General features: G+C 41.0%; 1 protein-coding gene across 2 annotated transcripts; it reads right to left on the reverse strand.

The window, feature by feature from the left end:
• Positions 1-8,925: 8,925 nt before the first annotated feature.
• LOC103142380 (replication protein A 32 kDa subunit-like) lies at positions 8,926-14,965 on the reverse strand. 2 transcript variants are annotated; one of them, XM_007558414.2, is made up of 10 exons: positions 14,752-14,965; positions 14,601-14,677; positions 14,406-14,507; positions 12,498-12,611; positions 12,345-12,416; positions 12,155-12,262; positions 11,334-11,441; positions 10,664-10,761; positions 9,902-9,992; positions 8,926-9,222 (listed from the first exon to the last, which is right to left on the reverse strand). In XM_007558414.2, the coding sequence occupies exons 1-9, from the start codon at positions 14,762-14,764 to the stop codon at positions 9,917-9,919; spliced, it is 768 nt and encodes a 255-aa protein (XP_007558476.1). In that variant the 5' UTR covers positions 14,765-14,965; the 3' UTR covers positions 8,926-9,222; positions 9,902-9,916. The 2 variants fall into 2 exon arrangements, with proteins under 2 accessions (XP_007558476.1, XP_007558475.1); XM_007558413.2 differs by lacking the exon at positions 8,926-9,222 and having other exon boundaries at positions 9,535-9,992; positions 14,752-14,964.
• Between the last annotated feature and the right edge of the window lie 69 nt (positions 14,966-15,034).

A 15,034-nucleotide genomic window follows, 5' to 3' on the forward strand; every position in this document is an offset into this window, starting at 1 on the left:
GCTGCAGAGGAGTTGTAAGAGGAATGTGGTGTGACTCCTACAATATGGAATGAAAACAGTGATGCTGTGCCAGCAGGGTGGATATAGGGTGTTCAGCTGTGGCTTACAGCAAAGCCCTCGTCATCACGAGTAGGTGATGCACAGCCGCAGCGCAAGTACGACCGATGTGAGTCACACACACACATGCTCACATAAACAAGGCTGGACGCAAACAGGAACTTATGGAGAGGAGCAAACACGGGAGTGGAAGTGTCGGGAATACCGTGTCCTCTCAAGCAGGAATGTGTCCTTTTCTGCTCAAATTATTGAGGTTTTCACTCTGTGAACTATTTCATATTTTCTCATGATACAACTACAAACTGCAAGAGGTTTTATTGGGATTTTGTGTGACAGGCCTAGAGAGAGTGGAGATTTAAAAAAAAAGGAAGAAAAATGAAAAAAAATAAATAAATTTATTGTGTGTATTCACTCTGATACCCCTAAATCAAAGGTCTGCAATCTTTACAAACCAAATAGCCGCTTTGCCCTCAATCTAGCTAAATAAAACTTGTTCAGAGCTGAAAATGTTACATAATCTTTTCTGAAAAGACAACTTAATTTTTAAAAATTAATATGTTTAATAGAAGATTAGTTTGGTCATGTTTAAAGAAAGTAAGTGCTGCTAAAGGAGGCTCAACAACTTACCGTTCCAGGAAAACTGTTTATCCACTGTCGTCGGCGCCCATACTAATTAGCTGAAAGCTAGGGGTAAGGACTAAGCAGCAAGTACACAAGTGTGATTGACAGTTCTATGACCTTCCTCCTGGCTCTTCCTGGCAAAAACATATTGTTTATAAAAATTTACACACTTGCTATTTCAAGACAATAGAAATCCATTTCCACTCAGAATGTTATCCACTGGAAGTTAGAACACTGACTGCTCATATAATCCTCACACAACCACAAAAACTCCCAAATGTCCACAGAGCTAGCAGGCTCTGAAAAGATGTGCGTGGGTTTGTCGGACTTAACATGACCTACTTTGCCGTTTAGGAACGGAGACTTGTTGTGACACAAACCGCGGCGTCTTGTTTTGACATCGTTTCCTCACATCATGACACGGCAACTTGTTACAGGCACAACTCCTTCTGCAGCCGAGTTAGGCTAGCTTCTCCTGCCTGCAGCTTTCACCTTCCAGGTGAAACCTCGCTGGGTCAGGGCAGGAAAATGAAGTAATTGATTAAATAAATAAAGTCAATAAATAAAGTTTTCCTTAAATCTAAAATGAATCACTTATGGTAAAGTAGAACAGCTAGATATATTTTTTTTCTGCCTCACTGCACTGACTTCAGTTTGTTGGATCACCAACAGCGGCTCAATTATATTGCTGAATATTCCAAGACTGGATGTGAGCACTAATTGCCTCTTCTCCACAGGTCTCCCTTCCTTCGTTTTCATGGCTTTTCCACTGAGCCAGTCAGTCAACCTGCAGAATTATTGATGTGTTTACCAGAGGAGGGGGTTCCGCCACTCCCTACCTTGGGAAACCCTGAGGCTTTCAATTGTTGAGTAACATGGTTCTGCTGCCAGAGCCGGCTCCGATCGGAACGTTGGGATGTGTTCATAATGAGGCGAAGCTGCACCCACACTTTGGCTCACCTGTGTCACTCGATTCAATCAAAAACCCGGGAATCGGCCTGCTCCTGGTGTTTCCACACCACCCTGAAACAATGAGGCTGAACATGAGAAGACCTTCAAAGTGCTGCAACCAGGAGGCACATGAAGCTGAACCTCCTGGTTCTCTGCATGATCCCTGGCAGTTTACCCCAGTTACTGTAAATACTATACATATTCTGCCATGAACATTTAGCAACAATTAGTCAGGTTCATCAAAAATAAACCAATCAGAGGAACTTTCATCCTGCAGAGATGGAGATGGACCAACAGCAGTAGCTGTTTCCATTAGAAATTAGTACAAAACTAGATAGATATTCTGCTAATATGGAAAAAACACAATTTTGCAATTGCAGTGATTCTGTTATTCATCACAGATGAATAAATTTGGTCATGTGATAATTGCACCACTACATAAAATTTCACTGTCCACCAAGAATCCTCCAGGAATCAGACTGAACCCAACAGACGATTTGGGATGTGGAGGAGCAGGAGATTCTCATCATGGACGTTCACCACCACGGTGGCGTTGTCGCCTCAAAATGAGCTTAAATCTCGACTGTACATCTCCGAAGCATCGTGGAATCTTTGCCAGGACGAATTAAAGCAGAGGAGGATCCAGGCGGAACAAACTGGATGTATCTGATAAAATTGCTAGAGAGTCTTTATGGTGCCAGTGAAGGTTCCAACACCCCTTGAACGTTCTTGATTTATTCATTTAGATTTTAAAGCCCAACACCAAGTGGGACACAGTGAAGAAGTCAAAAAACAAAAAGGTAGATGACTTACATTTTTTATCAATTGAAATCTACATTGTGTATAAATTATACTCAGCCCCCTTTGTATTCAGTCTCCTAAAAATTGCATTCCAGCCAACAGTCCTAAAAAAATCACCTTAGTTGTAAACAGAACCCGCCTGTTTGTAAATGAATGTGAGTCTAACTGCTGTTCTGTTTCTGGGCTCAGATGTTCTCTAGAGAACAACCAGCATCATGAAGACCAAGGAACACAGCAGACCGATCAGGAGAAGCCATGGGTGTCCAGCTAAACCAGCAAGGAGAACATTAATCAGAGAAGCAGACAGGAGCCTTGTGGTACTGGAGGCGCTGCAGATATCCAGTTCAGGTGGAGTGTCTCTGGACAGGACCGCTCTTAAATCTCCCACTTACTCTGACTTGCTGTGTGTATTCTGGGAACCCTGCAGACTCCACACACAGTCTGCAGTCAGGATTTCATAGTCAAATGTACTGATTGCCTGCATTTTTCATGTCAAATTCCTTCATTTCCCATAATCCAAATGGATGCTAGCAAGTTAGATGAACTAGCTGGGAGCTAGGATGCCTCGCCCTGCTTTTCTCCACCAGGTCAGCCACCACACACCTGTTAGTGCAGAACAGAGTGGCAGAGTACCCTAACTCTAACCCTTGATTGTCAACCTTATCAGCTCTGTATCTCATCCAAAACAGTTTGATGTGAACACTGCTCCCTCTGCATAGTTTCCAGTGCGACATTGAGTACGTGCAAACCTCTGCGGAGTGAAGTACGTCTGAGTATGAGGGGGCACTTTAAAAAAACGGGTCATTATGGAAGAAGAAAGGTCATTGTTGGTAAAAATCAGAAGAGGTCCGGTGTAAAGTTTGCAGTGAGCCACACAGGAGACACAGAAACATGTGAAAGACGGTGCTCTGGTCAGATCAGATTACATTCGAACTGAACAACGCTACATCTCCGTCACCTGGGCACAACATCCACACAAGGAAACACAGGACTGGAAGGATCATTCTATAGGAATGCCTTTCTACTGGAGCAACATGGAAGCTGATCAAAGGTGATAAGAAGATGGATGAGTGGAATGCTTACGGCGACTAGGCTTCAGTTTTGACTCTGTAAATGTTTAGCTTTTTACAAACTCAAACAATGAGTAGAGACTGTCACTTATCGAATACAAACTGTTTCGTGAGAAATTTCTTTTTTTCCTATCATTGTCCCTTCAGCCCTGCCAAGTATTTCCAACCAATTCACTTACATAAAAAATGAAATTGTTGGTTCCCAGCAGAACTCAACGTCTGCGTGTGGAAGCTCTGGAAACAATCGGTCGGGCATATTAACCCCATACCGTGCTCATGGTCACCGTAGGAACACGTCCTCCTGGGCCCTAACGGCATCAGTCAGACACCAAACAACCCAAATATTCTGGGATTATTCATTTATCTCAAGAAGACAAAAGGTTTGGATTTTGTATGCATTCTGGCAGTGCGTGTTAAGGCTCTCTAATGCTGCAGCACACACACACACACACACATTTTTTAAATTCCTTTAATAAGTAGAAACCACTCCATTGTGTTGTTCCTGCCTTGCAGGCTTTAGATGAATACAAATACAGTTTCAGTAATATTTAAAAATTTCCCCTCCAGCGATGTTCAGTGGTGAAAGGGTTCAGCCAGACGCAGTGACAGATTTCTCTCCGCCACACCTGACATAAAGAGGTTTAGCTAGCACTACCTGACACCTACTGTTAATCCTATTTCAAGCTCCACTCTCAACCATGAAATCCACTCACAAGAGGTAAAATACACAGTGATGCAGTGCAGAGGTGGTACACAGATAATCTTTCCCCTGACACTTTTCTTCACTGCCTTCAAAGCAACAAAAGCTCTTACAATTAAAACAAGGGTGGGACTTCTCTCTGGAAAAGAGCCGTATATGGAGAGGTACAGCTTTTTGTGAGAGATTATGTTAGGAGGGATATAAAAAAGAAAGGAGGAATTGCATCGCACAGTTTAAGCAGGCCGTTCCAGACATATGGCAGACATTGGCTGTAACTAATTAAATGTTTCTTGCCAACACTTGATTTGACCCAGTCCTTTAAAACTTCCTGATGGTGGTTGCAGAGAGTTGATCCCACAAACTCTTCCAGGCCTTGTGGTCTGCTGACCCGGCACTGATCCCACAGCTCAGGCTGGAGGGAAGCGTCTGAGTCGTGCAGAGTGCTCAACAAGACAAACACAACCAACCGCCTGGAATTCACTACAGGTCTGAAGCCGTGGCTAGAGGATGAAGCTGAAATTATCTACCTTTTTTTTTCAAACATGATAGCAGTATAAAATAACAGACATGAACAAGGAATGCAAGAGACATATCTTTGTAACACAATAATTTTAACATGCTCGATAAGGAATAGGAAGAAGTAAAAAAAAAAAGAAAAAACTTATGAACTTCTTCCCCATAAACCCAAGCCATGTTTTCAGATGGTGATTCAGTTATGATTACATTTTAAAAAAGGAAAATCTTGACATAGGTTAATTCATTTTCCTTTTTATGTTTTTTTTTTGGCTATATACTCACACATCCATACCCACACACACACTCATATGTGTCAGCCTCAGTTTACATATGCACCTTAGTGCCGTCTCTCACCCATATTTCTATATTTTTTGAAAATGTCCTCCTTATATGTCTTTTTGAATTGTATTAAATTTTGACTTTGTTTTAACACCTCATTAAACTTGTTCCATAATTTTACACCATGCATTGAAATCCTAAAGCTCCTTCTTGTTGTGTGTATATGAATCCTATAAAAGAGAAATTCTAGAAACATGATGGCGGGTTTGGGTCGCCATCTGTGAAGTTACACAGTAAAAAACTTAACAGTAACATTTCTGGTTTATTTAGATTGTCATAAAAAAGGGCATTCATTTTCCAAAGTTATTTTTTTCACCATGTTATTGATACATTTATAAATGTCAGAGTTCTAACCTAAATATTTAATTCACAAGCTAAATATTTAGTTATAAAGTTACATGTTTAGTTAGAAAGGTAAGTATGTACTTTGCAAACTAAATATTTAGTTAGAAAGCCAAATATTTAGTTAGAAAACTAACTAGTTTTCTAGCTAAATATTTAGTTAAAATATTCATAAAGTAAAATATTCAGTTAGAAAGCTAAATTAATTTTTAGTTTTCTAACTGAATATTTCCAACTAAACATCTATAGGAAACTAAATAAATGCAAACTAACATTTAGTTAATTTGCAAACATTTAGTTTGCTCTATCAGGTCCTCTAGACTTGATAAAGCGTTATACGGGAGGAACGGACCAGAACTTCAGCAAAGTATCAGGAGAAACCCAAGTCAAACTGTTCAAAGGTAATGCTACTAAATACTGAGGAAATGCCTGGAAGCTTATGATTTAATAAATATTTTTCTCATTAATGTGACATTTAGCTAAAAGAAATAACTGTAGTAATCCTGAGACAAAAATAGAAGTTTGGTCTGATTTAACCTCAGAGAATGAGAAAAAAGGTGTATGTCTTTTTATTAAGTATATGAAAGTTTCTGGTTTCAACTGTATATCCAAAATAAGTGTGCTGTATGCAGTTTGAATAAATACTATCAACAAGTGGTGGCTTCAGGTGAACTCATTATTAAATCTCTTACATCTTGAACATTTTTAGAAGCGAACTGCAGAAAGAAGAAGCCATCTTGGCAAATTTCACAGGTAAAGATAGAAATGCAGGAATCAGGCACAACGTTTATGATAGCTCTTCTATTATGACCATATTTCCTCTAAAAACATGTCAGACATAAAAAATAAAATAACAAAACTGTATCATCTTGGCTCTTTTGAATGCCTTCAGAACATAAGGATATTTTGTGGCATAGAGGTCCGAATCTGAACACCGTTCCTCTCTATCTCAGCTACAAAGTATGACAAGTGAACGGAGACAAACTTGGACCGGTGTGGACACGACATGGCGAAGGCGCTGCCAGCTGACAGGAGGCTGCTCACTGGAGCCAGCTGTGACAGAAGACGGCAGGGTGGGTGTCACCAGGTACCCCTCCCCTGTCTCCGCCGTGTCTCGGATAGTCTCGCCTGGCTGATCAGGGACGACAGGGACGCTGCTCCCAACCTTCAGTCAGCTGTCACGCGAGGTCACAGCGAAAGGCGGCGCGTGCGAGTCACACATGATGCCGTACAGGCCCAGACACACGCAGAGACACACCGAGTTTGGCATTCACAGCAGCTCACGGTTCGGTTCCAGCTCTGGGAAGGCGAAGAGAACAGGCGTGGGCCGACAGGAAATGATGTGGTGCTGAATTTAATTTCAGAGTTGCTTCTATTATGTCGGTGGTCACGGGTTAACGGGTTAACGCCGCGGAGAGAAACTGGGAGAATAAAAACACAACTTGGATTAGAGGGGGGAAAAAACGATGGAGTTCAGAGGGTCGTATATCATTAAGCAATTGAGAAAGTTAATTAGGCAGCTCTGATAATTATTGCCATGGCAACCTGAGCGCACTCATGCAGATTTGATTAACGAGGTGCCATTTAATAGTACTGGCTACACAGCAGGGTCTGGAAAGAGCTCGAGAGACCCCTAAAGGTAGAACACGTGTAATGTTTCCTTCATTTACACATACACGCATACATACACACGCACGGACGCACACACATGCACACAGCATGAATAGAAAAGAGCTCAGCCTCCATAGTTGACATGCAACTAAAGGAATCAGTTAAAAAAAAACAGCTGAACTCTCTATGCATTGTAGAAATAAAATGGTTTCCAAACAGATAAGCAGCTTGGTTTCACTGCACACAGACTCGCAGTGACATATTCCTACAGTTAGAAACAGATTAACACAAGTTGAAAGAAAGAATGTGGTATATGTGTGTGTGTGTGTGTGTGTGTGTGTGTGTGCGCGTGTGTGTATTGAGGGAGTCATGGAAGGAAAGTTTATGGATTCCAGTTCACATGTTGCCCCCTGGTGGATAAACAACAATACTTGCAACACGTGCATTCCTGCATCTGCCTGATGAGATGCAGCCTCATCAGGCAGAGGACAGGAACTGCACTCATTATGCTGCAGGACAGCTTCACATACACGACCCATCATGGCCGTGGTACAAAACGGGTCCATGCCTCTGTCTCCTCCGGACTGGACTACTGCAACACACTTCTCATTGGGATTCCTAGCAAGAGCCTGCAGAGTCTCCAAAACTCTGCAGCTCAGATCCTGATCAGAGTGAGTAAACATGACCACATCACTTCCATCCTCCCCTGGCAAAGCATTTCCACCAGAACTGAATTCAAGATTTCCATCTTCAATGCATCTACGGAAATGTCCCCACTATATCAAAGAACAGCTTAACCAACAAAGCACAACTCATTCACTCACTCAAACCTTCTCCAAACTGAGGACCATGGGAGACAGGGTCTTCTCCGCTGTCGCTCCATGGCTATAGAATGCCCACCTGACACTCTGGGGGAACCACAATCCACTGACTGTTTTAAAAAAGGACTTAAGACATTTCTTTTTATCAAAATTGTTGGTACATTTTCTTAGACATTGGATTTAATCTCTTATTTATGCATCTGTTCATTTACTTAGTCATTTTTTCCATTATAATTTCTTGTTTTGTTCCCGTTTCCTGCCCTTTGTGATCTAAAGATATAAAGGATATTATAAATAAAATCTATTATTAATTCTGGACCTTTAATGATACATTTGAATTGCAGTTTTTCCCAGGTTGTAATGATGATTAGGAGGAATTAATCTCAGAAACATGATTTTGGTGCACCAGTATAAACACATTGTGGGACACACACACACACACACACACACACACACACACAAATATAAAACATACATCCCCACTAATATTTGGTTATAAATCTGAAGAAAAGTCTTATCCATTTTATCTGGTTCACCAATTCTGGCTAAACTCAGTTTATTAAAACGAGCAAGAACAAAAACTTTCAGCAAAGTTTTGGTTTAGGGAAAGTAATTACAGCCTGGCATTCACTGTAAGGCTGTTTTCCCACCCGATAGTCCAGTAGACTTGGGTCAGTTGGGAACCCAAATTGCAACATTTGTTCCATTTTCAGCTGGCGATTCACTTTCACACTGCACTGTCAATTTTTTTAAAATTGCCCCTCAAGTGCAAATAGTTATTTGAATTGAAACACACCAAATACTTAGAAAAATCTTGTTCGCCATCTCTATGAATGATTTTGAACATTTTGAAGAACCTTTAAAAGCCCAAAGGTAATATGATCAATATAAATGGCCATGTTGGATGTATGTAAACATTTGAACACATTGAATGGCAGCCAGGAAAATCTAGCGGTGAAATGCTGCAGATGAGCTGAGATCTTTCAAACACTGGAGCTGTCACAAACCAGGACAGGAAGTAGATCTTCACAGGACAGTTTCATCAACATGGGGGAGGGAAAAAAATGACACATTAAGCATGTGCCATCACAACCAGTTTGCTTAGAAATAAAATAAAGTTTATTAATTAGCACTCTTAAGGGCTTTTTGTGGCATAGACAGCAGCATTGCCAGCATTCAGACTAGAGTGGAAACATAAAAGGAAGGTAAGCTCAGCAGGAGATTTCTCCAGGGACCGACTAAACCTCCTCCTCGTCATTTCACACACAGCCAACAGAGAGCTATAGATTATACTTTAATATACAAATATCAAGCATAGATGAATCCTAATAACAGTCATATCCATTTTGGTCTCGTCACTCTGTGTTTCTTGGATATTTGATGATGGCGCCGGCTGTGAGAGAAGAATGGGTTTAAAAATAGAAAATAGTAAAAAGAGACATTGATTCCACTGACATGATTCTCTTTTTCTTTGTTAGTTCTTTTGAAGTCAGTCTTCACCTGCAGTTCACAGCCCTGTCACTGTCTATTACAGGTAGAGTCACTATTCCGCTCCACACTCGAGACAATTTCCTTCGATTTTATCAGACAATTCCACAATGGAGCAAAAATAGTTCCAACAAAGAAGAAGATGGTCAAGACACAAAGGGGTATCTGAGGTAAACACTCATGTTTAAATGAGGCAGAAAGAAAATATTAAAGCACATAGATCCTGACTGCTCCTTTATTAAGTTGCTCAATCAACAAAGTTGACATTTCAGAATGTCGTTCATTCACTAGGAGTCTCATAGCACCGCTGAGCTACAGTGTCAACACTTTTGTGGCCAAACAAGTCGGAGGATAAGTTGATACTGACAGCTCTAACAAGGCGCTCTCTGTTTGATTTGATGTTAAATAATTGATTAGTCATAATAAAAAGAAAAAAGTGAATTAAAATGGGAATGGTGCATACATAATACTAGAAGAAGAAAAAAAACACTTCAATCTAGAAGTCATTTACAAGGAAAATGATTGCAATTCAGTTTAACAAAACACCCACATGTGGTCCAGGTCTAGTTTTGATGTTGTTTTACCAGAGGCAGCTGAAGTTATGCTGCCTTGAAATGATGCTCATCACTGGTGGAAAAGATGTGACCTTCACTTGCAAGGAAAACCAAGGAAGATCTGAGCGAAAAACAAAATGATCAGTATCAGCTTCAGGTAAAACCCCCAGTTAGGACATACAGTTCTGGATTTAGCAGATTTCAGTGATAAGACCAAAATAGTAATAAGAGTAACAATCTGCACAGCTGCTAGCATGTAAAAAGGAAAGAAATGCAGTCACCATTTTATAATCACATCTGATTTAAACATCCCAAGAAATCATACTAAAATGCCCCGACTTTGCAGCCTTTGTTGAGGTCCCTGTCTCTGCTCGTCTCTCAGAAGAGAGGAAGTCTAACCTAATCGGTTATTTGCTCCAGAAAGTGACTGGGATATCAGAGATGGTGTTACCAAGAATTTGGGTGCAGATTTGTTGCAGATAAGATTTTCACTGCAGCCACCTGAAAGACTTTTCCCACTCCAGTAAAAAAATAAAAAGTCATGGCAATCTCTTGTCATTGACATGCTGGCAGAGTAAAAGTTCTCCCCACATCAAACTCTGCTGTGGTGTCCAGGTTTTTCCAATCTATCCATCTATTTAATGCAAAATACAGTCATTTCCCACAATTGTAGTCATTTGGAACATTTAATGTCTAAAATGGCCATTAATGTCAGGTTACGGTAATGATGATGTTAGAAAAGCAATGTTTTAGAAAAAAGGAATTGGGCTTGGGAGTTTAGTTTGCAGTTACCTAATGTCTCGCATGCTAATATAGTCCAGGTTTCTTGTCAGGTCGTGGAAACTGATGCCATCATTATGGACAGAGAACACTTGGATTTGATGCAACACCTGAGAGAGAGAGAGAGAGAGAGAGAGAGAGAGAGAGAGAGAGAGAGAGAGAACTGACAAACCTGAATATTAGTTTTAGTTTTTCAGATGGTCACTGACACCCAGAATCAATGCAACGATGTGCAACTCAATCATTAGCCAAAACAACATAGCGTGGCCAATTTAATGTCTTGCTCAGCTAAATGCACAAATTACCACCTGCATGGAAGCATCTGCAGCTCAGTTACCAGACACCAAGTCAGTCACCATTTTCTGTAAACCAATTGGTCAAACCTGCTGCGAAGTTCACTATTTTGGTCCACTTCAGATTTTGGTTACTGATTCACACCTAAACAAATGAATCAGACTTTCGAAGCAAACAAGCTAGAGTTCGATTAAGTGGACTAAATAGGGCTGCTGTGAATGCACCCATAACCTTATATTTTCAAACAGCATAATAAAAGTACATTTGACCCGACTTAACCACTCAACGTAAAAAAAATAAGTACATAAAAATCATAATGTCAAAATGTAACACACAGTACATCATAAACAAAGTGTTCAAGCTGAACTTGCTCTTTGCAGTCACTGACCTGGCCCTGGACTGTAGACAAGCCATTTGGTAAAACGCCTTGAGGACGCGTCCCACTGCTCCAGTCAGGCTGCGATGCCACAGTGGTGTTCATGTTCACATCAAAGACCTGATGGAAACACAGAGGTGACAGGCATTGGTCCTTTTCGAATGAAACCGTGACGGATCAACACTGGACATCTGAGTGTCAGTTTCACCTAACAAAGAACTTCCTAAAGGGGTTTGTGAGGCCAGCTTCTATGACTTGTATGTTCAGTCTAAATTTTATGAAATGGCTTTTAACAGTCTTTTTTTTTAATTCTAGGTAGCAAACAAGCATGTTAGGACGCACTGTCAAGTAACCTCTGGTTGTGTTGCCATGTGCAACAGAATCTCCAACATCCAAAAACAAACACCTGGAAAATCAATGTGCACAGAACAACAATAGACAAGAGTATTAAATTGCGAATTTTCAGACTTCCTGCAGTGGCTAGCTGTGCTGCAATGCAGCCCTAGCCGGTCCACATTCAGGACATGGAGAGCTGGTTTTCGGCTGACATTTTTATTTCCATCCTCTTGTTATTTTGCTGCTGGAATTAAGCTGCCATGTCCTTCACCACCACAAGGAGCAGCCATCATAACTCCTTATTTCCCCAGCTGCGGTTCAAAACCACATGATTTCAATTTTTCCAACATCTACACTAAAGTATGCCCAAATCACTTTAGGGAGTCTCAATAACCCTTACACTCTAAAGAAATTTCACATTTCTTTAATTATGCAATTTAGGTTCCCATGTGCCAAAGTTGACATTTCCAAAGAAGTAGAAATGCATGAGAGTATACCTTTCTGGAAACCTGCATATGAGCTTGTACCACCTCCAACATGTGGGAGCTGATCTCATTCAGGTCCTTTATACGTCGGACATTCATTGCCAGTAGTGACCTCTGTCCCTGTTGAAACAGGAGAAGAAATGGCAGTGTGTCATTTATTTTCCTAGTACTTATTGCCTGTTTCTCTAGCATACTTGCTTACACTGTCGCTGCGTAGGCTTCCAATCACCTTCACATACATTCCTGGAGAAGCGACAGTCGTCTGTGCAGAGTCCTGTAAAGATTGGAGTTTAGATCTTATATCACCAATCATGCCCATCTGACTTCTCCCCAAATGTTCTTTAACACCACTGACCTCCATGTTAACCCACAGCTTCACATTCAGGGGTGGACCGGTCATGTCGTCCACAGCGTACTGGACGTTGGTCACAAACGGAGCAAATCCTCTGATGACACCAACAATAGACACCTGAGATAGGAGGAACTACTATTAGAAATGTACCAAAGCTGTGATGAAAAGCGGCAAAGAATTATAGAAATGTTTCTTAAGATGTCAAGATGCTGTTGAGAACAAATGAAAAGCTTAACATTGAAATCTGCCTTTGTGATATCTAATAGCACATTGAGTCTCGTATTCAATATCTCAGGATTTGTCTAAAGTTAGAGCCTTTATGCTCTATTGGAGTGACCCAGAAGGAAAGGGAAGAATGCCAAATGTGGTCATGGACAGTCAGACCGCCATAAAAATGGCCATAAAAATGCACCAGTAAAAATCACTGCTTAACGACGTAACACCCAATATGGAAAGCTGACTGTGACCTATAAAAGACACTGGGACAATAGAGTTTTGAGTGAAATTCTTTAATTAGCTTTGTTTTCCCTCAGATTATGTGTACTGGTCTGTAATACAAATCTTATTCATTTATGGGTGTTTTCACAGCTGATAGTATGGTAGACTCGGTTAAATTGGGGAGTAAAATTGCAGCATTTGCTAGATTTTCAGCTGATGTAGTTCGCTTTCACACTGCATTGTGTCAGACGAACCAAACCCTTTGGAAAACCTGTGGTGGCGCTACACCTAGAACCACTAAAGGGGGCGACACAAAAAACTCTGAAGAAGACACTGAGCTTAAAATTCCCACTTCTCAAATGTGGACAAAAACACAGAGTTGCTATGGATTCTGTCTTTTCCTCCATCTCTTTAACCCTTGCCTATGTGCTTACACGCACATGCTGCAGCTTACATAACCATGTTTATACATGAGTGCCACCAGTCACATGTAAACAGACTGAAACTGATTAGTTTCTGTACCCTCCTTACCCTATAGGGAGGGTACAGATTGCTGCAGTCTTTGCCTCACTTGGTTCCGTCCATAAGGTGAGCTCAGTGAGGCCCAGCACTGGCTGGTGAATGTAACTCTGTATCTATTCTGTATGACATGTATGGCTTGTAACATTTGATCATTTTTTGGCATTAAAGCCTGTTTTTATACAACCAAATCTCATTATTTCTCAGGTAATTTACACCGAGGGGTTCTGTTCAGGTCCTGAAGCTGGTTAACGGACCTGGTGGAGCACAGAGACAAAATGAATGAACTCCAACAGAGTGGAATGAATTTTTTTGTGGCTGTATGATTTCTCTTTGGAAAAAGACCACAAGCCATTTCTCCTGGCAGTGTTAGACAGTCCGTTTGGTTTGGTTGTATTTACCCAGAATGCCCTGCGCTCTATTCCGGTTCCTGGGGGTGGCCTGCCGCCTGTTTGGCATTCACATAATCATTCAAACCTCACCCGAGTTCACTCCAACCGAACCGAGACCGTTTGTAGGTGGAAGTAATCTGCTGAATTTCCACAGAAACTTTTAAATTCAAATAAATAATTGGGATTTGAATAATTAATTGAGCTTACTGTACTGTTTGATCTCTAGTCCAGCAATTGGAATGTATGCATGATTGAACTGAAATACCTTTTTTTGTAAAGTGCCTCTAGACAACATTTGGTGTGAATTGGCATTATATCAATAAAACAGAATGAGCTTCAACGTGAAGAACTATTTTTTTAAAAATAGCTGTTTTGAGGCCTTTTACAAGCAGATGTTGATCTCCTCTGTATTGGACTGAATTATCCAGTGTACCTTTGCAACGAGGGATTTTAACAGGTGGTTAAATCCTGTCATTAGTAACTGTGTGAAGCTCACTGTCCACAGTATGTGTTGAGCAACAGCTTCTCTCTAAATCCTGACCTCTGAAAATAACCAGCTCACCTGGTTGAGCTCACAGTCACAGATAGTGAAGCAGTCATTGCAGAGCTGAGGAGCAGCCAGCAGCTGAGAGACGGTGCAGGGGAAAATCTCAAGGTGGGCTTTCTGTGGCAGAGACAGTGAGGGAGCAGATTATGAACCCAACAAATAATCTGCTTCTCTTGGATATTAAAGCTCTTTTTACTTAAGCCAACAGACATGCGCCATTGATGATGTTGCTTTGTGACTCAAGGTTTCACCACTGGAAGTAATCACATGAGCAGCCTGACTGCAGCCTGTGTCAGAGCGACGAGGGTTTCAGTTCATGTGAGGGACGTTCAACAGATGATTTCAGACATGTGCCACTCACCTTGATTCCACATGCTAGAGGTCAAACAAAGTCATTAAGATGATCCGAACTGGCAGCAGTGGGCTGTCATCAGTGAAGCTTCAACGCCAAACAGGATAGTTCTCTGAGTTTCTTCAGCAGCTGAGCTGAGTTAAACCAATTACCTGAGTCAGTGCAGCTTCAGAAAGCCAGTCAGATTCACTAGCCATTCCTCATATATTCAGAATTCAGTTTTTGAACTTGTTTTCAGTCATTAATAAAGTAAGTAAATTGGTGATATTGATTAAAACTGGAATCAAATCTA

This window comes from Poecilia formosa, unplaced genomic scaffold, assembly GCF_000485575.1.
Source record: "Poecilia formosa unplaced genomic scaffold, Poecilia_formosa-5.1.2 Scaffold96, whole genome shotgun sequence".
Lineage (NCBI taxonomy): Eukaryota > Metazoa > Chordata > Actinopteri > Cyprinodontiformes > Poeciliidae > Poecilia > Poecilia formosa.

What these genes read in the sequence shown, in the direction of transcription:
- LOC103142380 (XM_007558414.2), bottom strand. An exon ending in GTGACTGTGAGCTCAACCAG is followed by an intron (nt 12,612 to 14,405) that starts GTGAGCTGGTTA and finishes CTCCTATCTCAG; the next exon opens with GTGTCTATTGTTGGTGTCAT. An exon ending in AGCTGTGGGTTAACATGGAG is followed by an intron (nt 12,417 to 12,497) that starts GTCAGTGGTGTT and finishes CAATCTTTACAG; the next exon opens with GACTCTGCACAGACGACTGT.